Source organism: Osmerus mordax, chromosome 19 (assembly GCF_038355195.1).
Source record: "Osmerus mordax isolate fOsmMor3 chromosome 19, fOsmMor3.pri, whole genome shotgun sequence".
NCBI classification, from domain to species: domain Eukaryota; kingdom Metazoa; phylum Chordata; class Actinopteri; order Osmeriformes; family Osmeridae; genus Osmerus; species Osmerus mordax.
This window is the reverse complement of record NC_090068.1, coordinates 4,279,089-4,303,887: the sequence shown is the minus strand read 5'-3', so window position 1 is coordinate 4,303,887 and position 24,799 is coordinate 4,279,089. Positions and strand designations below refer to the sequence as shown.

Genomic DNA, 24,799 nt, shown 5'->3' with positions numbered 1-24,799 from the left:
CTAGAATATATATTTGTATATAGAGAGAGGTTTTAAATCTTTTAATAAAAAAACTGAAAATAATAAATATGAATTGATATTCCTAAAGAGGAAAAGAAAACAATATTTTGAAAACATGCAGTTGCCCTACACAGAGCGGTCTAGGTCAGTGGTCTTCATCATCTCCAGCTAGCATTGAGGGACAAACGACCTTTGAAGGCAAAGGATGTTCTTGATGCAGGGCTCCTTGGACCAAACCATTTTCGTATGATTGGGTGGGGGGGGGGGGGGGGGGGGGGGGATTTGCCCTGAACTCCAAACTGGGACCAGCTTGCCTGTTTAGCCAGCCACAAGCAGAGACACAATGACCTGCCTAAACACAGACCACAGACCTCCTTTTTTCCATCCCATCTCCGATCCATCTCTCCCTACACTTTGGACTCGCTCTCCATGTTGGCGATGTCACCGTTCCTCTGCGTCTGCTCCTCTACACCCTCCTTCTGTGTGTCCAGGGTGGTCTTCTTCTCCCGGCCCTGGATCTCAGGCTCAAGCATCCCCTGCTGGCTCAGCCTGCTGGCCACTGACCAGGTCAGCGGCAGGCGCACACGGGACGCCAGCTCTTTGGCACTGCAGCTGGGTGTGTTTGTCTCATAGATGTCATGGAAGCTGTTGTAGTCCACTTCGTAGAAGCCATCCTCCAGGGTCAGGACTGGTGTGAAACGATAGCCCCACTTGATCTCACTGGTCACGTACGAACTCCTGGCCTGGCATGTCATACCTGGACGAGACAGACAGAAGTTAGATCGGGTCGTCCTCTTATGTCATGCAGTATTATATACACCTGGGGATCTTGTGTTTTCAAACTGAGAAAGTTTCAACAGTTAATTAATGAACATTTAATGCAGACCATTGATAACTTAGAAACACATCCCTCTAATTAACCCAGGGAAGGTTATTTGCCATTATTTAGTTAGCTACTATTGTCATGGAGTCTCAGTAAACAAACATAGTAACTGGAAAAATATACTGGTGCCATAAATATACAGGGATATAGTAATAGCTAATATTCAGTGATCTTGTGCTCTAGACAGTGGTATGTCTGGCTCATTACATTTCTCATGTCCATTAGGCTGGAATACCACCATTCAAATGTGGCAGTTGCCCAAGAGCATGTTAACAACTCAGCTCATTGTGGGCTAACCATCACATTCTTGTTTACAACAAATGTTGATATGCCACCATGCTCCAGAAGCCTTTTAAAGCGTTTCCCTCTAACTTTCCAAAGTATTATCTCAGAGAAAAGCTAAACAACAGCCTGTAGGCTTGTGAATGCAGTATAACTCTTAGATGTATACCACTGGGCATATTTGCAAGGCAACAGTATGTCATTTGTCCCAGCCCCATACCAAGCACATTATGTTAAGTTGTAGCTTCTGACATTGCCCAGCTTATGTTGTGACTCTTTAGAAGGAACGGTACTGTTAGGATTGGTACTGTAAAGAGCGATCCAATGACATCAAGAAAAACAGACTCTCCCTTTGTTCACTTACTCATTTATTGGGAACATTTAACCACGTTAATCATTCTACGAAGTGTCTTTCAAGAGAGAGAGAGAGATGTGAGAGAAAAAAAGAGAGACACAGAACAATTCTTAGAAATAACTGACTGGCTAATAAAAATATATATATTTCCATTTCTTTTGCAAATGTTCGACTAATCATTTGACGTGCAAGTCCTTACAGGAAGAGGAGGCAGCCTTCATCACACACAGATTAACTGTCCAGTGGACTATCACCAAATGACCTCTTTTGACCAGCTTGTCGCTTTTTTCTTTCTTTTTGATCCAGCAGGTTTCATTCGCGAACCTAATGAGACCACATTACAGGAATACATGATGACAAGGGTTTATCCTCATTTGGACTGCTACTGTCATGGTTAACTGGCTCTTTTACAGTTGCTTCCCTGCAGGGCATTGAAACGGGCACAATTATTAAGATTATAGTATCAAAAGTTGAGGGAAGTCAGTGGGGGAATTCTTAATGAATGTGTGATTCAAAAATAATTGGTGCTTCAGAGTGTCGGTATCAACAGGATATAAAGAGAAGAGACATCAGACTATAGTGCATAACAAGATAATGTGTGTGGCGGGGTAGAGAGTGGGTTGTATGTGTGTAGCGGGGTAGAGAGTGGGTTGTATGTGTGTGGCGGGGTAGAGAGTGGGTTGTATGTGTGTGGCGGGGTAGAGAGTTGGTTGTATATGTCTGGCGGGGTAGAGAGTGGGTTGTATGTGTGTGGCGGGGTAGAGAGTGGGTTGTATGTGTGTGGTGGGGTAGAGTGGGTTGTATGTGTGTGGTGGGGTAGAGAGTGGGTTGTATGTGTGTGGCGGGTAGAGACTGGGTTGTATGTGTGTGGTATTTGTGTGTGTGTGTTCTTCTGCAAGGGAAGTAGAGGTCTATGTTGCTGTTTTCTCTGGTCATTGATCCTGAAAATGCGGCGCTCCTGTGGCCAGCTGGTGTGCTGCAGAAACAATATGGTGGAAACAAGAGTCTCAGAGACCATGGACACAGAAAAGCCCCACAGCCAACATACAGCTGCCCAGCACTCTGAGAGCTCTAATCACTCAGGTAACACACAAAGACTGCATCGATAAAAAACACCAATCACAAACTACTATATGTTGTTTTGACCCTGAAGTCCACCAAAAAGGGAGCATTGTAAGATTGTTATAATGATTATTATTTTATAATTCCAAATAAAAACAGCACAACGGCTGAATAAGTACTTTATATAGAGACGTGAGTGGAATCAGTGGTGGAATATAGAAAGTGCAGGTGAATGCCCAGGGGCCGGTATTTCAAAATGATCCCACAGGATTAATCCTTCTGGATTGGATTAAATCCTGATCAGATCCTAAAAACTGGCATTTCAAAGCAAATCTGATCCTGAAGATTCAGATTCGGGAATCCAATCCTGCCTTTGATCCGGATAAAAACTGCTGTTGAGTATTTCAAAACTTTAGTGGGAAATCTGGATCAGTTTGATCCTAAAAATCAGGATTAGCCTGATCCCACCTCAGAGGGGGATTTGATGGAGATTACATGTAAAGGTTTGAACAGCCTAAGTGTAACTGCTTCCAAAGTTATTTGTTTGATACAGACATAGCCACGCTTCACTGCTGTTTGATCAATGTTTATTTTCTTTGCATGTTCCTTTTTCAGCAAACACCATGAAAAACTGAAGTAAAAAAACACAACGTATTCGTCGCCAAAACAACTAATACACATCAACATAATCATCCGGCAGCACATGAGCCATTTTACGCTGTTCACTGCAATGCACTAAACAATAGGCTATTAACTGACATTACAAACTCAGAATTATGAAAGAAAAACATAATTGCGACAGCTACACTAAGTGTTAAACATTAATCTTTTAACAGTTTTTCCAGCAACTGAATTCTTAGCTTAACTTATTCTTGTTTAAGCAGTGTCAGTTTAATTTGTTCATTTGTGAGAATTATTTGTTGTTGAGCCCGTCCTGTTTCCACTTTTAATAAATTATTGTAGGCATCCCCTTTCTCAGCTTGCTTTTTGCATTTACATGGTGGTGGTGCTGGTGAATTCCCCATCTCTTCCAAGACAGGGCTCCGACTTGTGCAGGGCTCTACAAAAGCAAGCTCCACAGGGGTGAGGGTGATCATTTCAGCCGACAGGTTCAATGGTTCAGTGGGGTGAATTGATTCCCCTGAACCAGCTGGCAGTATACCAAACAAAGCTTGAGAACTCACCTCCAACGATGTCCAAAACAGTTTCTGTGAATTCCCCTCGTTTTATGGCCTTGTTTCCCGTTTGTTTTTAGTTTTTGCCTCTGAATGGTCCTTGGTAGCCTTCTGCTTTAGGTTTTTCCACCTAAGCCGAACCTGTTCCACATTCCGCCGTTGGCCACTACCAGTGGCATTAACTTGCTTTGTAATGTCAGCCCATATTTCATTTTTATGTTTGGATGACAGAGAACTCTGTCCAGGGCCACTAAAAGCTCCAAAAAAGGCCTGATAATTTGCACGAACACCCTCCAGAAGTGCTGTTGTCTCTGCTGTAGTAAAATTGCTTCCTTTGTTCTTCTCCATGTTGTCTGAGAAAGCCCTATCACTAAGAAAGGCCTTTTATACCATTCAGATAAATTGAAAGCAGGTGTTAAAGCACAGGTCAGACTTTAAAACTGGGCTCGTTAAGGTCAATGACCTTTGCTTCTGCAACATGACATCCATTGTGCATGTTGTGCGGCACCGTCAGAGACGATACAAGCCTCGTCAGTATGTCCAACGAGCTAATCTTCTTGAGCAGTACTCAAATGATGAGCTTTATGCACGCTATAGATTCAGAAGAGAAGACATTTTGTATATATGTGATATTCTTCACCAACATCTACAACGTCCTACTAGACGGAGTCATGCCTTAACTGTGGAGGAGCAGGTGCTTATTGCCCTACGTTTCTTTGCTTGTGGATCTTTTTACGAAGTTATTGCAGATGGCCTGGCTGTGACAAAGTCTACAGTGGGACACGTAATGCATTCAGTGGCATCAGCCCTGGCTGGTCTAATCCATCAGTATGTGAGATTTCCGGATAATGAGGAAGAAATAACTCAAACCAAGAAAAAATTATTCTCAATTGCCAGGATGCCTTGTTCTTCACAACATTGCACAAATGAGAAGAGTTCCACTTAACGAAGGAAACCTGGACAGACTGCGACTTGAGACAGAAGTCCCACAGCTGCAGCCACCACCACCACATCAAGCCGATGAACCAGAAGGAAGAGCAGTTAGAAATGCCATGGTCAATTTGTATTTCTCATGATGGTTTATAGCTCATAACATTTAACAGTTCACTAATACTGTTTCTGCATCAGCATTGGTGATTAATGATAAGGCCTGGTGCTTTTGTTTGACATAACTGCTATTTCTATGTTTAAGGTTGAATATGAATGTTTTTTGTGAAGTTATACTCACTGATAAAGACCTTCACTGAAAATCAGTTAAATGAAAGGGAGTGAGGTGGCTGAGCGGTGAGGGAATCGGGCTAGTAATCCAAAGGTTGCCAGTTCGATTCCCGGTCATGCCAACTGACGTTGTGTCCTTGGGCAAGGCACTTCACCCTACTTGCCTCGGGGGAATGTCCCTGTACTTACTGTAAGTCGCTCTGGATAAGAGCGTCTGCTAAATGTAAATGTAAATGTCTTTATTAACATGCATTCAGCACACACTCATAGCCAAAGCTCAAGGGTTATGCCATTTGGAGCAGGTCTGTGTTAACTGGCTGTCTTCTCTTTCCACAAACATCTGTAAAGAAAAACAAATATGTTAATAATTTGTGCTGATTTACAAAATGTGTTAACTTAATATAATGATTGCCTTTCATCTAGTCTTAGGACGCATCAACACAGACCAAGATTATACTTACATTTAGAGACAATAGTTATGTCAACTTCTCCTTTTTTCGGTAAATTGTTCGCTCCATTTTCTGTTTCCTATCTGTGATCCAGGGGGCGGGACGGATTTGGACATCCCAATCTGCCGGTATCAGGATCACTCTGATCCAATCCGGCAAAGTTTTGAAATACCGGGATAGATCAGGTTGATCCGTGGCTGACGACAGGGGGATTTGGTTATCGGATCATTCTGATCTGGATTACAAGTTTTGAAATGCTGGCCCCAGGTATCTAATTGATAATTGAATGTAGTGAAGCAATTTGTTGCAGGTGTTATTCCGACCCAACCCAGCAATTATCCAGCAGCCTTGAGAGACTGCCTGATCCTGACACTCAACACCTCAAGTGAATGTTTTTTTTACACAGGTTCTTCAAACTAGTTAAGGGTTAGAGGCAAGACACATTATAATTTCAGGGGTCTAATCAGTGTAGGCTGTCTACAGACTTGAATACTCACACAACCCAGAGCCCTCTGAGTGAGATTCAGGAGAGAATCAAGTGACATGCTCAAACGCTGGAACTCTTTTACAAAGAGCAATACAGCTCAAAGGTAAATGGAGACAAAGGCAGTCAGACACCCACACACAGAGACAGTCCTAGCCAAGCACATTTATGTAACCCACGCCCCAGCCTGGAGCCCAGCAGGAGACTGAGTGTGTGTATGTGTGTGAGTGTCGACTGTCAACACCAAGATAATTCAGATGCAAAAATCCCCAAATGAGTCAGGATCTGTTGGGAAGACGACCTCAGAGCAACAGACAATTAATGTTCTCTCGACATTCTAAAACACTTATCTCACTGGACCTTTGTGAGACTATTTGGCTGTGTGTCACTTTCCCTTTTCCAAAGACTCAAGGACAATAATAGTGGATCGTGGTTATAAACTGAATTACTATCCGTATCACATCATAAGATACTATTCCTACTACTACTATTAGTCTCTTCTGGGCATGTGGCAAAATATGAATACATGCATATTCGTTTCATGTAGGATAATATTAGCAGCCTAAATTGTCTCTCTTTCTCTTTTGCTCTATCATCATATATATGGGAAAGTTCTGTAAAGTGAAGTACTATTATTAGTGTAAGTTAGTGTCCGTGTTGTTGAGCTGGTGTGCAGAGTGCCGATCCACACCACTTGAGACTACTACAGACTATGTCACATTATATAAGTAACGCATAACATGGTGGCATTGAGAGAGCTTTAGATCCAGCGGAGCATATTAACCTGGCCTACTAATGAGGGACAGACACATGAGTTTCTGGTGGACTGTTATTTCAAGCTTTATTAACCATGATACTATGTGTGTGTCTTGATAACATAAGAGGACTATTTTAATGCCAATATGTCCTCTAATGGCATCATTTGGCTTGATTTGCATTGGGTGATTTAAAATCACAGAAACATGATGTCCTGTTTTGTGTGGCTAGGTGAGAGAGTTTGTGTGTGCTTGTGTGTATGAATGTATGAAAGGGGAAACCTGGTACATGAGTGTCTGGCGGGCATATGGCCTATGACCACATAGTCTGGCCATCATGCCGCGGAGCTGTGTGAGTGTCTGTGCGCACATGCGTGTGTCTGTGTGTGTTTATGCAGTACCCTATGTGCACTGCACACCACAACAGTCCTCATGGCATAGAATAGGTCAGCCGGGAAAACGGCCACAAGCTGTTCCTGCTTCATGCCCTCTGCAACCTTGCACCCCCTCCCCCGCACCGCCGCCCTCACCCGTAACATTCTCCTTCACGCCGCTGTTCCCGTCTGTATGGACCCTTGGGTTACATGACGAGGCAGCTATCCTACCAAGGGGTCTATCTACGCAAGCTGACAGACTGGGATGGAACACTGTGTTTGATGCCTTTCTCAAAGTCTCAAAGTGTGGTTGTGGCGCTCACAGATTTGCATTGCGTCCTTACAACTTGCACTAAACTCACTTGTAAAACTGTAATACTTCAATGCCATGGATGAGTTAACCCCTTCACTCCGTCACATTCCCCTTCTCCCTGTCTCCCATCCCATCTTTAGACAGCGTTAAAGAGTGTGGTGGTCACCCTGGAGATGCCATACGTGTCCTGTCATCATCCAGTCACAGTGTTGCTCTCCTCCCGCCTGCTGCTCATATCCACTCACGATAATGCTACTCACACAACTAACAACTAATCACCAGGGACAACACACTGCTGCATGGATTCTGCACAAACAATTGTTATCCAATAAGAAGAGGGAACCATGCTTTATGCCCTGTTGCCTTGTGGGCAGTACTACATGTTGGGGCTACTGAACCAGGTGAGGAAAACCTTTGAGAAAAGGATGGGAAACGTGCCTGTGTCTTTTCACACTTTTCATTCACACAATATAAATGTAATGTAAATGTATAGGCAGAACCGAGGCAGAAGAGAGACCAGTTTGTGATTCAGTTTGCAGCACATACACACACACACACGTTTTTAGCAGATGATCAGTACAAAGACCTATGCTTTCTGCCACACTGTAACAAGTATTTGGCTTGTTTCATACCTTTAAAAATTATTGGTTTGATTCTTTCCATGGCTGTTTTTAAGGGGCCTGTTTGAGTAGATGCAGCCAAGCACCCCAGCACCCCTTATCAATTGCCTTTTTTATACACTAAACAACAGCATCACAATCTGCAGTGCAATGAGTTATGACATCATTACTCAAGGCCAGACAAACTCCCACTGCTAGAAGTAAAAGAAAAATAGCACACAGACCTGGAGTCCACAACAATGTAAAACCTAATGTGCTTTACTGACATGCAAGCACACTTCCTGCTTTGGAAGGTGATGTGCACCAAACAAACCGCAAGGATCTCCATGTCCGTCATGCACAGTACACAAGAGCAGTCACACACGTGTCACTGGGTCCTTTTGGACTTGCTTTTCAAGAAAGCCATCTGCAGAACTCACACGCCTCCTCAAGATAACATCAATGCCTATATAGAAATTTCTACACACGTGTCTGGCGGTTGGAATAGGAAACTTTTGGTGTGTAGATTGTAGTGCACAGTGACTAATTGGCTGACACATTCAATTGTGTGTCTTCCCATTTAGAGGAGCCCTGTCAGGCAGGGTTGTGCTGTTTTATGGTGCAGCTCAGTGAGGCCCTGGGTAGCTGATAGAGGGGACCTGCCTTGCTTCTAATGCTGTGTACAACAATACTAACTTAGCAGTTCCCTTTGTGCTCACTGTGTAGTACTGCACTGGGTTCTTGCCATTTAGCATCAATGATTGTGATTGTTCTCCAGAACTATAATAACAACTGCAAAGGCATGTGGTTTTCACAATGTATGCATCATGTTTGGCTACCCGCAATGTTTGGGTCTATCTCGTTGTTATAATTAGTGACCTATGCACTTTTGTAAAACTCTCTCTTGGAAGTTGCTTTGGATAAGAGTCTGCTAAATGCATAAATGTAATGTAAATGTAATGTAAATGTAAAGGCAGAACCAAGGCAGCAGAGACACACGTACACACGTACACACACACATGTTTTTAGCAGATGATCAGTACAAAGACCTATGCTTTCTGCCACACTGTAATAAGTATTTGGTTGAGGAACAGGGAACAAAGAGGTAAAGTTAAGTCGGTGCCCACACGTTGAATTGGTGGTGCAAAAATAGCTAATAACGATCAGATAGAGATTGACTGGATGGGCCTGCTGTTCACATAACACTGGTTACGTAACCATCGTGGGCTTTCCTGCCTGCTCACTTTGTTTGCTCACGAAGATCAAGCTCCACCAACTGCAGTTGCCATGGCAACCTCACAAACCACTGCCAATGATGGTATGGTCAGTAAGAGAAGAAGAAAGAGAGATAGAGAGAGTAAGAGTGGGGGAATGATTTCTCCATTACTTTCTAACAATATAAATCAGGATTATCAGATAAAAAAAATTATGGAAAGGCTAAAAGCAACATATTAAATAGATGGCTCTATGTTCTATATTATTAGTTACATAATGATCACATAACTGAAAAAAGATGAATGTGGAGTTGGACACAACTTGCCAGTTCAATCAAATAGCTGAGATGTCAAAGCTACCACATCCACTATCATGCTGGAAAAGAACATGTATCAGCACCTACACCTATTCTATAGAAACAACAGGAAAAACCCTGAAAAAGGTTCCAGAAAGAGCCCTATTAGTTCCTAATGGTTTTGTTAGGAACGATACATTGTCTAGTGAATCTGGGCAGTCCTCTATCCACAAAGTCAAAGACTTCTCCGAACCAGCAAGGAGAGCTAAATTACTGCACAATGTATGTGAGCAGTGGCGTAGGCATGCCATCCATGTTTGCATAGGGGGAGAGTAAACATACTGTTTCCAGCTACATCAATAGGCAAGAAAAGCTGTATGAGACCCCTTGAAGTGACAAACACTGATTGGTTTTGTTGAATCCATGGTGATGTTTGCTGCCATAAAACATCATGAGGTTATTCATGAACAGAGATTATGCAAGGTAATCTCTCACAGACGATTCACAGACTGAAAAAAATAAATGCTAATTTAACTGTGTGAAAACATAGTTTAACAACTGCTTCATCATTTATATGGGAGGTTCTACTCCAGCTCCTTGATTCAGCACTTGATCTCCACCAGGCGCACTGCATGAATTCTACTGCCAAAATACTGTTATATCTTATGTTGTTGCTTATAGCCATTGATTTAAATATGCTAATGACAAACATGGAGGGGGGTTGCCAACCACATTTTCTCTGCCTCAAACTGACAAGATGGCGCTTTCCACTCTCTACTCTCTAGCTGTACTGTAAATGAGCAGACGAAAATGTAAATGATCTCCCATATAACATGCAGAGATATTACGCAGTATGTATTGTACAGTCACATATTATAATAATAACCACATGTATTGTATTTGAGACTAAAGAAAAATGAAGTGAAAGAATGTTATGGTTGACTATTGCTCTGATGTCAACCAAATAGCACATTCTATTTTGAACGTACTGTACAAAGTCAAAGTATGCAATACATCGTAATCAAAACAGTGGTGTTAGATGATGCCAGGCTTTATCTAGTCCTCTTTAACATTGTGGACCTGCAAAAAAAGGCTAAAAAAAATATTAACAGCTATTACAGACCAGAGATTAAATTATCAAGCAATTTCCTCCACCATTTCTAGACAATGTCTGTCATAATTTCCTGAGAAACCTTTTGTTGTAACTGCCCGCAGGGATGAGGGGAAAAGCATTGTGAAAAGGTAAAGAGGATAATACACAATTTACACCGCACACAATTATATAAGTGATATTCTTTGAATCAAACTTTAGTCAAATGAAATGGAAAATTACAAATGAGAAAGAACATAACATTTACATTTAGTCATTTAGCAGACGCTCTTATCCAGAGCGACTTACAGTAAGTACAGAAACATTCTCCCTGAGGCAAGTAGGGTGAAGTGCCTTGCCCAAGGACACAACGTCATTTGGCACAGCCGGAATCAATCCGGCAACCTTCTGATTGATAGTCCGATTACCTAACCATTCAGCCATCTGACATTGGGAGGCAGAGGCTTCAGCTTTCAAAATGGCAGGCCTCTCTAATTTGAACTCATTTCACTCATGTATCAGCCACAAAGAGAAGAAAGAGGAATTGAAAGGAGGAGGAGAATTAGATTGATTTGTTGGGCCTGTGCTCAGAGAAATCTAGGGAGTTGCAGAGATAAACTGAAGTGCGGGGGGGGGGGAATCAAACCAAAAATTATTGGTTTGATTCTTTCCATGGCTGTTTTTAAGGGGCCTGTTTGAGTAGATGCAGCCAAGCACCCCTTATCAATTGCCTTTTTTATACACTAAACAACAGCATCACAATCTGCAGTGCAATGAGTTATGACATCATTACTCAAGGCCAGACAAACTCCCACTGCTAGAAGTAAAAGAAAAATAGCACACAGACCTGGAGTCCACAACAATGTAAAACCTAATGTGCTTTACTGACATGCAAGCACACTTCCTGCTTTGGAAGGTGATGTGCACCAAACAAACCGCAAGGATCTCCATCTCCGTCATGCACAGTAAACAAGAGCAGTCACACACGTGTCACTGGGTCCTTTTGGACTTGCTTTTCAAGAAAGCCATCTGCAGAACTCACACGCCTCCTCAAGATAACATCAATGCCTATATAGAAATTTCTACACACGTGTCTGGCGGTTGGAATAGGAAACTTTTGGTGTGTAGATTGTAGTGCACAGTGACTAATTGGCTGACACATTCAATTGTGTGTCTTCCCATTTAGAGGAGCCCTGTCAGGCAGGGTTGTGCTGTTTTATGGTGCAGCTCAGTGAGGCCCTGGGTAGCTGATAGAGGGGACTCACTCACATTAGTGTTACCTCACTAACTAAACATGAACATGCACAGAAGTCCAGCGTGGAGACCTGCCTCTAGTCCTGCCAAGTCACTTAGCTGTCTTTTGAAGACAAAGTCTTTCAGAAAAGACAAAGTGTCACTAAGGAGTCGGAGCAAGGCCGGCTGTCTTCCGCCAAACCGGGTCCACGATTGTCCATTGCCATTAAGGCCACCACCTCGGGCCGGTTCACCCGTAGACCATGATGGGGAGGAGCCCATGCAGCTAGGTCTTTCTCGGGCTAAGCCAAGAGGAGAGACAGCGCCGGATTCGACAGGGCCTTTGCCTGTATTGTGGAGGCCAGGGTCATCTGTGCAGTAACTGTCCAAACCCCCAGGGAAAAGGCCACGCCCACCAGGAGCCGGGGGCCTCCTGGTGAGCGAAGTGGTCGCCTCTGCTCCCGCGTCTCGCTGTTCCCTGCCTGTGCATCTAACCTGGGGTTCCAGCAAGGGGTTCGAGCTTTGGTGGATTCAGGGGCAGCAGTTAATTTGATGGATCAAACACTAGCACGCCAGTTACAGGTGCCGATCACTCATTGTGAGGCTCCAAGAGCAGTACAGGCCCTTGACAGACGTCCCCTGGGGTCTGGATGACTAGAGTTCTGCACCCGGCCCCTGAAGATGCTTACACTTGACACACACTTGGAAAGCTGTGTTTTCTTTTTGATTGACACTCCTCAAGATCCCCTTGTCTTAGGATACCCCTGGCTCATAACCCATCAACCCTCCTTCGATTGGGCCACTAGCACTCTTACACAATGGGGACCTACCTGTACAGCCCATCGGCCACTAGAACAGCCCACGATCTCAAGTATTGCTGCAGCTGCCCTGACCCCCCTAGCTGGTACCCCAAAGGTTCCCGTCATGTATCATGACCTCAGTGCGGTTTTCTGTAAGGAAAGGGCAGCCTTGCTCCATCCACATTGTAGTTATGATATGGCAATTGATCTCCTTCCTGGCACAGCGCTCCCACGAGGCAGGCTTTACTCCCTGTCCATCCCTGAAACCAAAGCAATGGATCCTTACATTCACGACGCTCTCCATAATGGACTTATCCGGCCGTCCACTTCTCCTGCTGCGGATGGATTCTTTTTCGTGGGCAAAAAAGATGGTGGGCTCCGTCCATGCATCGATTACAGGGGACTGAATAAAATAACTGTGAAGAATAAGTATCCCCTGCCACTGTTGAACACAGCCTTTGAACGTCTCAGAGGAGCCACAATCTTCACAAGGTTGGACCTCCGGAATGCCTTCCACCTCGTCAGAATTTGAGAGGGCGTCAAGTGGAAGACAGCGTTCATAACCCCTCGGGGGCATTACAAGTACCTGGTAATGCCTTTTGGCCTGTCTAATTGCCCTGCTGTGTTCCAGGCCTTTGTTAATGATGTGCTGAGGGAATTTTTTGATCACTTTGTGTTTGTTTATTTGGACGAAATTTTTATATTTTCCTCTGACCTAGATTCTCACGTTCAACACGTCCGGCGAGTGCTTCAGCAACTACTCCAAAATCGACTCTTCGTCAAACTGGAAAAAAGTGAGTTCCACACTTCTAGCACCACCTTTCTTGGCTTTGTGGTCTCCCCCCAGGGATTAATAATGGATCAGTCAAAAGTAACAGCAGTCCTGGAGTGGGCTACACCACAACTATAAAGCAGTTGCAAAGATTCCTGGGCTGTTCAAACTTTTATCGCCGCTTTATAAGAAATTATAGCACAGCGGCGGCTCTCCTCTCACTGGTCTTCAGCAAGCTTTTTCAGAGCTAAAACAAAGATTCACCACGGCTCCAGTGCTAGCTCACCCAGACCCTGAATTACCTTTCATAGTAGAGGTGGCTGCCTCAGAGGTGGGAGTAGGAGCGGTTCTCTCCCAGAGATCTTCCCAGGACCAGAAGATGCATCCTTGTGTTTTCTTTTCTCGACGGCTCACCCCAGCTGAAAGTCACTATGATGTAGGGAATCGTGAACTGCTGGCAGTCAAACTGGCAAGAAGGGGCCCAGCATCCGTTCATGATGTGGACAGATCATAAAAACCTTGAGTATATCCATGAGGCCTGCAGACTCAATCCTCGTCAAGCTCGGTGGGCCCTCTTCTTCACACGCTTCGATTTCACACTCTCTTTTCGACCAGGGTCCAAGAACGTCAAGGCTGATGCCCTCTCTCAGAAGTTTGCCCAAGATAGCCTTCTAGAAACACCAGAACCAATCGTTCCCAACACCTGTGCTGTTGCCCCGGTCTGTTGGATACTAATGGAGCAAGTGCAAGATGGCCACCGTCTAGAACAACCACCACCCAACACGCCACCCTCCAAGACTTTCGTTCCAACGGCACAACGGCCACTGGTGCTGGAGTTGGGTCATGATTCTCGCTTGGTAGGCCAGCCGGGCGACACCGAACCATGGAAATAATTAGCCGTACATTCTGGTGGCTGTCTACAAGGTAGGATGTTGCGGGTTAAGTCGCAGCCTGTTCCATATGTGCTGCCCACAAAGTCAACAACCAGCGCCCCCAAGGGCTCTTGCACCCCCGTCGCCCCTGGTCACGTCTCTCTTGACTTTGTTACGGGGTTTCCCCTCTCCAATAGTTTTACAGTTGTACTTGTCATTGTTGATCGTTTTTCAAAGACCTCACGTTTTGTACCCCTACAGAAGCTCCCAACGGCCCGGCAGACAGCAGACACTCTAGTTAAAGAGGTGGTTCGCTACCATGGCACGCCTGAGGAAATCCTATCCGACAGGGGTCCACAGTTCATCGCCAGATTCTGGAGGGCCTTTTGGCAGCTAATGGGGGTAACTGTTCGTCTCACCTCTGGGTATCACCCCCAGACTAATGGCCAGACTGAACGAGTCAACCAAGAGATGGAGAAATATCTCTGATCATATTGTGACATATTCTTCTAACCCTACCACCTGGGCAAGTTACCTGATGTGGGCGGAGCTGGCTCACAACCAGTTAGAGTCTTCATCCTTAGGAATGTCTCCTTTTGAAGCGCTTACAGGATACCTTCCAGTGTTGTTCCCTGCCTCGCCAACAAAGGGCCCGGTGCCTGCAGCGAATGCCTCAGTCCAGCGCCTTCGACGTCTCTGGAAAAGGGTCTGCTGGAACCTCGCAGGGCCTCAAACCAACACAAATTCCAGGCGGATCGAAAAAGAAGGGTGGCAGTGCTCTACAACCCTGGTGATCGGGTCTGGTTGTCTACAAAGGGATTGCCTATGGCTGCAGAATCCCAAAAACTCCCACCTAGGTATGCGGGACCGTTCAGAGTGTCACGCAGAATTAATCCGGTGTCAAGTTGTCCATCCCTCGGTCAATGAGGGTCAGCCCTGTTTTTCATGTCTCTTTGCTACACAAAGCCTTCTCTTCTCCTCTGTCTCCAACATCCCAGAACCCTCCTCCACCCCGGAGGATTGATGGCACTCTGACCTACACAGTCAGAAAACTCCTCGATGTTTGACGACGAGGTCGTGGATTGGAGTTCCTCGTAGACTGGGAGGGCTATGGACCGGAGGAGCGGTCATGGGTCTCGGAAGTACATTTATGACAAATCCTTGATCCCGGACCTTCCTGGACCGTCGGGTGCCGGTCCTCGAGGGGGGGGGTCCTGTCACGACTCAACACACAGCGTGCCCTCCAGGACAGCAGAGGGCACTAAGGAGTCGGAGCAAGGCCGGTTCAGCCAAGCTGTGAGGAAGTGAACGGCCATGTTTAAAAGGAACCCTGAATTGGTTGTCAGTGCTCATTCATGGTTTGCATGCTACGGAAGTTACTTTTATCTGTGCTTGATCCTGCTTGCCTTGACTGTGGATTTTGGATTACGATTTGGACTGTTCACTTGGACTCTCTTTTGATTCACGGTATTGAACCCCGCTTGTCTCTGAACTCCCCTTTGTCTTGCCCTACCTGGAAACCTCGATTGTGCTGGCTGCTCTGTGTTCCTTGACCCTGGACTGTGCCTTGACCTCGATTGTGGATTACCCTTGAACCAACCGTCGTGATGAACTTTAAGTTTGCCTTTGCCTCAAGTATGATTTGATCCAGTGTGTGGTCGTGCCTTACAATCCTGCTTTGCGTTATTCCTTTGACCACTTTGTTATTGAAGTAACTCAGAACTATTAAAAACTCTGAACTGCATCTGCGACTGTGCTCTTCATTCCAACCTGACACAAAGTCTTTCAGAAAAGACAGTCAGTCAGCCATAGTTTTAATTTATAAACATGTATATGTATAAGGAGTCAGGTGGCTGAGCGGTGAGGGAATCGGGCCATTAATCAGAAGGTTGCCAGTTTGATTCCTGGCTGTGCACTTCCCCCTACTTGCCTCAGGGGGACTAAATCGCTCTGGATAAGAACGTCTGCTAAATGACTAAATGTAATGTAAATGTATACGTGTCCTCTTTACTCTGACAACAAGGTTTGGCTCACAAAGGTTTTGTTGTGTCTGAGAAAAGCTTTTCACAGAACCCAAGGAGACTCAAAAAAAACATAACCTTCAAAGAAGCCAGCATTTATATTTTCCTGTTTGAGAACAGTTGTAGAACAACCCTGGTACAATCCTTGAAAATAACAAGTTTGCAACTCTGGAGAAGGTAAAGCCCTTCTTTCAGTTTCAATAAGGAATGCACAATGTCTGATGGCCTTGCTTTGTAGCTTTCTTACAGATTGGCAACCGATAATGGTTTGCTGCTCGTGTAATCAGGCAAAAAGTGTCTGCAGACAATGTTTACAATGGTCCGTGTGGTTACACAACCATGGATGCACCTGCCCTTTCTTATTGCTAATGAAATATGATCTTATTTGCATCTACCTCATGCACAATAAGCCCATTATCTAGCTGATGACTTAACAAGAGCCTCGCTCTGTGCCAACATCATGGTGTACATAAGGACTGAATCTTGATTAATTAAATGATCTCCACTTCTGTTTCCCTTCCTGTCTTTCAATAACTCCTGAGGCCTGTTCCATAAAGCGAGTTTACCGAATAAGCCAGACATGTCAGTTAGTCGGACTCATTTGTAGTTCATTCAGTTCCATAAAGCTAGCTCAACGTAGTACTCGGTTACTATGGCAACTTAGGCTGCGAAACTAGTCTGGTCCGGGGCAGGCTGTCAGGCTTAGCGTGACTTGGTGCTTAACCAGACCTTCCTGTAACACTGACCCAATGGGAAAACGATGATTTACCACGGATATTCTCATTTTCTTATTCTCATCAGTTCAATATGTTCAACATTGATAGAAAATCAACTTAAATAGCCTACATAGGCTACAACATTTAGCCTAATGCATTAAACGATGATGAACAATAATTTGATACACACCACGTTAAACATAGCCTATGGCTAGCCTACAGTAGTTTGTGATTCCAAATATTTAGGCATCAGGCATAGGCCTATCTCAATCTAAATTATCCGAGTATAATTATCATAGCTATATAGTTGTTAACAGTCTACAATTGCAAAACAAACCTAAATCCATAGGTTACATCTCTATCCTCCATTTTCCCGACACAACCATGTTAAAAAGTTAGGCTACTGGGTAATGTATTGATTAATAGTAGGCTATTTATATTTAAAACAATGTAAAAAAAAAAAAAGTACATTTACATGTGTTTAGAGGGTGTCTGTTTCTTAATCAACGACGTAACTAAAGGTCTAAAAAAGGACCTCGACCTACGTAGCCTATCGTTCCCGTCAATCATGGCGTGTCGTTTCATTTTGATGAAGCGGTGGATGAGGGAGCTGTCATACTACACGGCTTAAAGGGAACGTTCTTTCTGGAAGAAGTCACGTGGCCGTGTGCATTGCTTTTGCTATGGTGGATGTATGATCCATGTTTTACCTCTCAGGCTGCTTAAGAATAGGGTGCACGTGCAATTAGCTTGACTACTTAAATCTGACTTGAATTAGTAGGACTGCGTGAGCTGAAATTGACCTTTATGGAACTGCTTTAGCCCCGCTTGACTTGTTAAGCTAATTCAAGTCTGGTTTGGGACTTTAAGTCCAACTTATTTGAGCGGCCTTTATGGAACAGGCCCCTGCTCTCAAACAGCAGAGGTAAACATGGTAAGAAGGTGAGGAGAATAGATATGCACTGACTAATGCATTGTCGTGATATGAGATGAAACACACCCTTGCTCTGTACTTGGTCACTTCTCGGTTAATAATTTGTTTACAATATAAACATTAAGGCTGCATATGCAGTTGCTAATCAAATGAGACGCTAGATATTGCAGTTTATACATATACAGTATATGGAACACATCAAAAGAGCATCTACAAATCCTAATCTGTTTTACAAATTGACATGCCGTGGATGGAAAGGTCAAAATAAGATCCTGAAGACGTCATGAATTTTTTAATCTGACCAATCATTTGCTTACCTGTAGCCTCCACCATTCCTTCCAGAATGACCACAATCTCCAGGTCCTCTTTGGCCAGGTGGGCTTGGGAGATCTCCCAGAAAGGGCTGTTCTGGTTGATTTCGTGGCAGATGATGAGGGGCGACACCAGAAACAACCTGTCGTCCCCCGTGTCATAACCAACGTTCATGTCTGTCTGGTTGAGGGGGATGAACTCCCCTTCCTTGGTCTGCTTGGACTTGATCAGCTTGGCCCTGATAGAGGCCTCCACAATGTGAGAGTTACGGAGGTCGCCGACCCTGAACATCAGGCACAGTCTACCATCCCTCATGGAGATTACTGCACAGGTGGAGAACACTAACGTCTCCGCCCGCTTCTTGGGTTGTGAGATTTTGACGAACATGCAGCCCACCATGAAAGCATTTACTATTGACCCTAAAACCGACTGGACCAACAACAAAACAATCCCCTCGGGGCACTGGTCTGTGATGACCCTGTACCCGTACCCGATAGTGGTCTCCGTCTCGATGGAGAATAGAAACGCAGATACAAACCCGTTGAGGTTATTGACACAGGGAGTCCACGTGCTGTCCCCTATGTGGTCCAAATCTCCACGCAAATAGGCAATGAGCCACCACATGAAGCCGAAGAACAGCCAAGTGACTGTGTACACCAGAACAAAGATGAACAGGTTGAATCTCCACTTGAGGTCCACCAGCGTGGTGAAGATGTCTGTCAGGTAGCGGTAGGTCTCCCGCACGTTGCCGTGATGGACGTTGCACTTGCCGTCCTTGCGCACGTACCTCTGGACCTTCCTTTTGGCCCGTTCCCGCTCCACCAACAGGTCCTCCCGGACATGCTTGGGCAGCTTGGGCTGTCGGATGGTGACCGGGCTCTCAACATCCTGCTCCATTGGGCCTTCTAGAGCGAGTCAAGCCTACAGACGGAAAACAAGACAAGAGGTACACAGAGCAGTTAAGAACCAAGACACAATCACTGAATCAGCTGACTGAGTCTACCTTTCGAGGGGGCGATGTTACAGTGATAAAGCAGCTCCCTCTATTTTGAGGGATGGTCTTTCATCTTATGAACAAACAATATGCGTGGTCATGTGCTTATCCTTTTCTCCCAGCATGATTACAGCTACACTTTTCTCTTTTTCTGGCCATGTATTTGTGTTCTCAATTTAAGGTATTCAGTCTCATGAAACCAAATTAAGTGCGCCATATAGTACTAATAGTACTAAGAAGGTAACCCAGGTCTACCCTGACTCCACCCACCACCTCCACTCATCATTCCAGCTGCTGCCATCTGGCACAAGATTCAAGATCCCACTAGACAGGAAGAATGGGTACCCTGTGCAGTGGCCATTCTGAACAAGGATACAATAAAATACTTCCCCCCAGCCCATAAGCACTGCTGCTGGAAATGTATTTTGCTATTGACGCTGGAAATGTATTTGATGTACTTTGTATATTTTATGTATTTTTGTGGTTCTTTATTATTTTCCTGTGCTAAGCATCCATTCTATGTTAATTTAATTGACTTGAAGTGGTCTTATCTTATCTCTTTCTGGTTTATCCAGGTCTGTTTACACTGTGCCAAGTCCTAGAGGAACGCCCTCCTCAAGAGCTGCACTAGGTTTTGAAACATCGTCTCCAGTAAAACACAGAAACGGAAGCTGTCAGAACCAATCTATGGTTGCCAAAATCTATTGGTAAGCTTACCCTCAGAGCTTCCATCAGAAAGCAACAGTTATTTTTGTATATATATCCTCCAGAAGATCCCTTTGGTTATTCTTTTTCAACAAAAGTTCAAAAACCACACTAACAACTGAATATGTTTTACAGTTTTACTGAAGGAATCACAAAGGAACAATACACAATGTATAATAACAATGAATTGATGGATGATGTTTCCAGCAGAGATTGTAGATGTGGCAGATGAGTCCTAGGTCAGGCAGGTTCCTAGAGGTTGAGAAGACCCCCCCAGTGTGCCTGGATACCTGAAGAACAGGGTTGGGGGGAGCCAGAACATGACAACACAAATGACAAGTAGATTTATACGAAAGTCAACTGGCAAATTGGTTTTGGTGTGGTATTCTCTTCTCCAACCTCAGTAATGTCTAACTCCTCATCAGTAGTAAACTGTATATTTACCCTGCATCCTTCTTAGCGTCCTAAGGCCAGATTGTTTAAATGTCTCTCACTGCTTATGTCAGCACGCTTATGGCATGAGATATTGAGCGTTTGACTCAGAGCAACACTGGAGAAATTTAGTGCATGAGAACAGGACCCAGGGGGACTAAATGAAAAGCGCAATAGCAATTGTTGGATTTGAACCGTACAGCTTCATTCTGTGAATGATCAAAGGGGGCTTTGCTCTGTTAGTTTGCCGGATTTTCTGATAACATGGCTTGATTTTCTGGGGAAGGACCGAGTGAAAATCTGTTTAAATCTATACTTTTACACTCTTTACCTCATTCCTCAAGATGGACATATTGAGAGATTCCGTATTGACAAAAATAAAAAATATATATATTTGAAAAGAGAAGGAGTGGAAGGTTGTCTCAGTAGACAAAGTGTCCAGAGATATTTTCACTCTGCGAACATCAGTCCCCTGTTCATAGAGAGTGAGGGCTAGGGAGGCCTTTTCCCCCCCATGACTAATCCCTGTGTCAGTAGCCGACGGCAGCCGTACAGACAAGAGGCAGGTAATTTAATTAGTACAGCTTCACTGGGCCCTCCTCACATCCCCCAGATTTGTCATCTGCCTCAGAGCCTCAGCTGGAGCAGCGCAGAGATGAATGCTGCAGAGCAACAGCTCTTTAGAAAGATGAGCACAAAGTTAATCGGTTTGGGTGAAAACAAGGCTTCCTTTCATCTTAAAAAAAAGAAGCCAAAAACTGTTACTTTAATTCAACATATTGAATGTCAAGCGTATAGACTTGACAGACAGGCTCATTATTGTCACTGGAACCTTTTTTTGAGGGGCGAGTTGTGGGTTGGAGGGGGAGGGGGTGAGGACATAAAATGTATAGCCTATGTGCTTGGTGCAGCCGTAATTGTTTGGGGTAATTGAATTACAACCCTCTTACAGTGCTTCTTGCCTCCATCTTTGCCTCATTTCTCACTGTCAGCGCTTCCACAGAAACAATACATGTGTGCTTTCTCCTGGCTTTATCTTGATTGGCTAGTGTCTGTTGCCGCTTGCGGTCATGTCTCCTATTTCAAACTACCCATCTCTGGGTTGCCATTACTGTAAATCAATAGGACGTCATAGGGTAATCTCCTTTGCACAGTGATGGCTGAAATGAATTAGAACTGTCCAGATAAGGAGAATCCACTAGACGTGGCCTTCTGGAGGAACACTCATCACTTTTCGGACAGCTCTTTACAGCCATCCGCAGACTGCGTTTATGGGTCAATGAAATCGGCTACACGTCCTGTTCTTTAATGTGGACAATTTCTTTTACAGCACACCGGCTTCTGTCACAGAGTCCCTCTGTGACCCATTGTGTGTATTTTATCTCTCACATTCCATAAAGTGAGAAGACCAAAGCAGCACATTACCATGATGTTACAAACAGACTTGCGTCACAATTTGTGCAACCTTGACACAGAGACATAATATCATGTTATAAACTGTACTGTTCATGACCCTAACAGTATATTATTCAAGGCCTGATTAACTCTATGACAAATCCCTGCAGGCACAGGCAGTGTGGAATACTGTAGTGAAGGGCAAGTTCTGTCTGCTGAAGCCCATGTAGAAACTCAGCATTTATTAAGTCTCATCCTGTCTAAACGTGGATGTGATCTACGTTGCTCTCTAACGAGGCCACATTGCCCCTTACAATCAATATTACAATGAATTCCAGTCAACACAACCAGTTATCACATGATAAGAAATAAAAAGGCCATTGTGTTAATATTTGGTCTATAATAAATGCAAACGTGTTTGACCTTTTGAAGATTTACACGGCCTGGAAATCGACAGTGACAACTGGAAAATGGGTCTCAGTGAGAGAGACCAAAGTTCTCACATTCAGTGATACAGAGCAGAGAAATTGAAGACTTGTATATATATTTATCTATATTTTTTATGTTTTATGTTTTTTTATTATTATCATATTCCAAAAAATGCCTGTTTTGGAGTAAGGGTACCAAATAGCAGGCAGTCATCTCTCTAATCAATCTCAGTGTATCTCATAGATTCCTTATCCGAGACGGCCAGCTTTAATCAGTGCTGTTACCCAACCCTGACACTGCCTCTGCTTTTCTCTGTTTCCACGGCAACCCGGCAGCGACAAAACCGTGGGGTGCTCCATTCGTTGCCACACCTGACAGGTGGGAAGGAGGGGATCTTGACCACACTTGCTAGCATACAAGGTAATGGCTTGACAAGGAAACCTTGAAATGGAGGATCTATGTTCCTTTCTGTTTCTGCCCCAACCTGTCATCTCGTCCCTGGTGCTTTTCATATTTCCTAGATATCCTCTCTACACCACCCAGGTCCCTTGATGCATGGCCACAGACAAGCCAGAAATCTAATTAAAAACTTGGCCCAGTGATGATCAGAAATTTAAAAGTAAAACATTAATCAAGCCGTATAGCAGCCTGCCTCTGTCATTGTAATCCTTTTAAGTTATCTTCTGTGTTATTCATACATAACTTATAGCAGCTGTTACAATAACCAGGATTGATTTTTTGGCTGCTATGACATTACTGTGCAGAGAACCCAGTCCTTTCGTCGAGATCCGCAAGGTTTCTTTGTTCACCTAACATCTATGTGTGTGTGTGTGTGTGTGTGTGTGTGGGGGGGGGGTGAGTCTGACTCAGACGTTCTGTGAACTCTTCTCAATTTCACACACTCATTGCCTCCCATTCCCCTCATCTTTCTTCCTGCCCCCGTTCTCTCACTCCTTCTACCCTCTGAACATCTCCCTCTTTTTCCCTGATGACCCTCACCTTGAGTGAAGACCTCGATCAATATCACACTCTCAGCACCAAACACGAACCACCCCATCAAAGACACTCAACAGAAAATAACACAGCAGGAAAATCTATACACATCTGCCTCAACTAAAGTTCAAGAAAAAAAAATACATAAACACTTGCACACAAACACACTAAAAACTCCAATCCCCAAATTTCACAACATGCTTCACCTGGAGGTAAACTGACCAGATCAGGCAACGCATTTGAAAAGAGAAAAAGGGGCAAACCTACTGTGTTCTAGTTCACATAGGGATGGGGAGATGCACAGAGGCAGCCTCCGAAAACAATCGCTCTCTGAAAAGGTCATGCCATTTTGCGTGCCGATCAAATTGTATTAGCGACGCTGGGTTTCCTGCTGTGGGACATTATGATGACTGCTTTTGTCTTACAGAATCAGAAAGGTGTCGGGGTCAAAGAACAACACGCCACCCGCCAGTCAACACCGCCAGAGCAGTCAGAGGGATCTGACCTTGGGTCAGGTCCAAATCAGATTTCACCTCACTCATTTCACCACACCTTCACACTCATCTTTTCCCTCCTCTTTAGCACTGTGCTACGTGTGTTGCTAATCAATTGAGGGCTCTAAAGTACTTGTCTCCCTGTGTTCTGCATTGACGGAGATAAACGGCGGACCATGCCTCCCTGTAATCACCTCCAGATCTTTGCTGTGAGGATTTTATCTCTCTCTCTCTCCTTCCCTCCAGAGTCTGACAACGTCATCTGTGTTTGTCTATCATCACCCTTTTAGTCTCTGAACCTCGCCAAAACAGAACTCCTCATAATCCCGTCCAAACCCTCCATCTCCCACAATCTCTCAATCACCCTGGGATCTGCGACGGTGACCCCTTCATCCTCTGCCAGGAACCTCGGGGTGACCATGAGCTCTCCCTCACAGCCCACATTGCTGCGGTCTCCCGGTCGTGTAGATTCACCTTCTACAACATCCGGAAGATCAGGAGATACCTGTCTGAGCATTCCACCCAGCTGCTAGTCCAAGCACTTGTCCTCTCAAAGTTGGACTACTGCAACACGGTCTCCCAGCATGTGCAACCCGCCCTCTCCAGAGGATTCAGAACGCGGCAGCCCGCCTGGTCTTCAATCTACCCAGACGCTCCCATGTTACCCCGCTCCTCATCTCCCTCCACTGGCTTCCCATCACGGCCCGTATCAGATTCAAGACCCTGGTACTGACCTTCCGAGCGGTGAACGGGACTGCACCCGACTACATCAAGTCTATGCTCCAGCCTTACACCCCCCCACCCACCACTTACAGTCTTCTTCTGACAACCGTTCAAGCGGTGGGACCCCTCAAGAGCGGTGGGACCCACCAGTCCCCACCAGTCCCGTTCACCGCTCAGGGTCTTGAATCTGATATGGGCCGTGATGGGAAGCCAGTGGAGGGAGATGAGGAATGGGGTAACATGAGAACGTCTGGGTAGATTCAAGACCAGGCGGGCTGCTGCGTTCTGAATCCTCAGGAGAGGGCGGGTTGCGCATGCTGGGAGACCGGCGAGCAGCGAGTTGCAGTAGTCCAACTTTGAGAGGACAAGTGCTTGGACTAGCAGCTGGATGGACTGCTCAGACAGGTATCTCCTTATCTTCCAGA

At 44.8% G+C, this 24,799-nt stretch overlaps 1 protein-coding gene across 1 annotated transcript; it reads right to left on the bottom strand.

Moving 5' to 3' along the window:
- Positions 1–407: 407 nt before the first annotated feature.
- kcnj6 (potassium inwardly rectifying channel subfamily J member 6) lies at positions 408–19,106 on the bottom strand. The gene is made up of 2 exons (XM_067257819.1): positions 18,215–19,106; positions 408–757 (listed from the first exon to the last, which is right to left on the bottom strand). The coding sequence occupies exons 1-2, from the start codon at positions 19,104–19,106 to the stop codon at positions 408–410; spliced, it is 1,242 nt and encodes a 413-aa protein (XP_067113920.1).
- Positions 19,107–24,799: the final 5,693 nt, after the last annotated feature.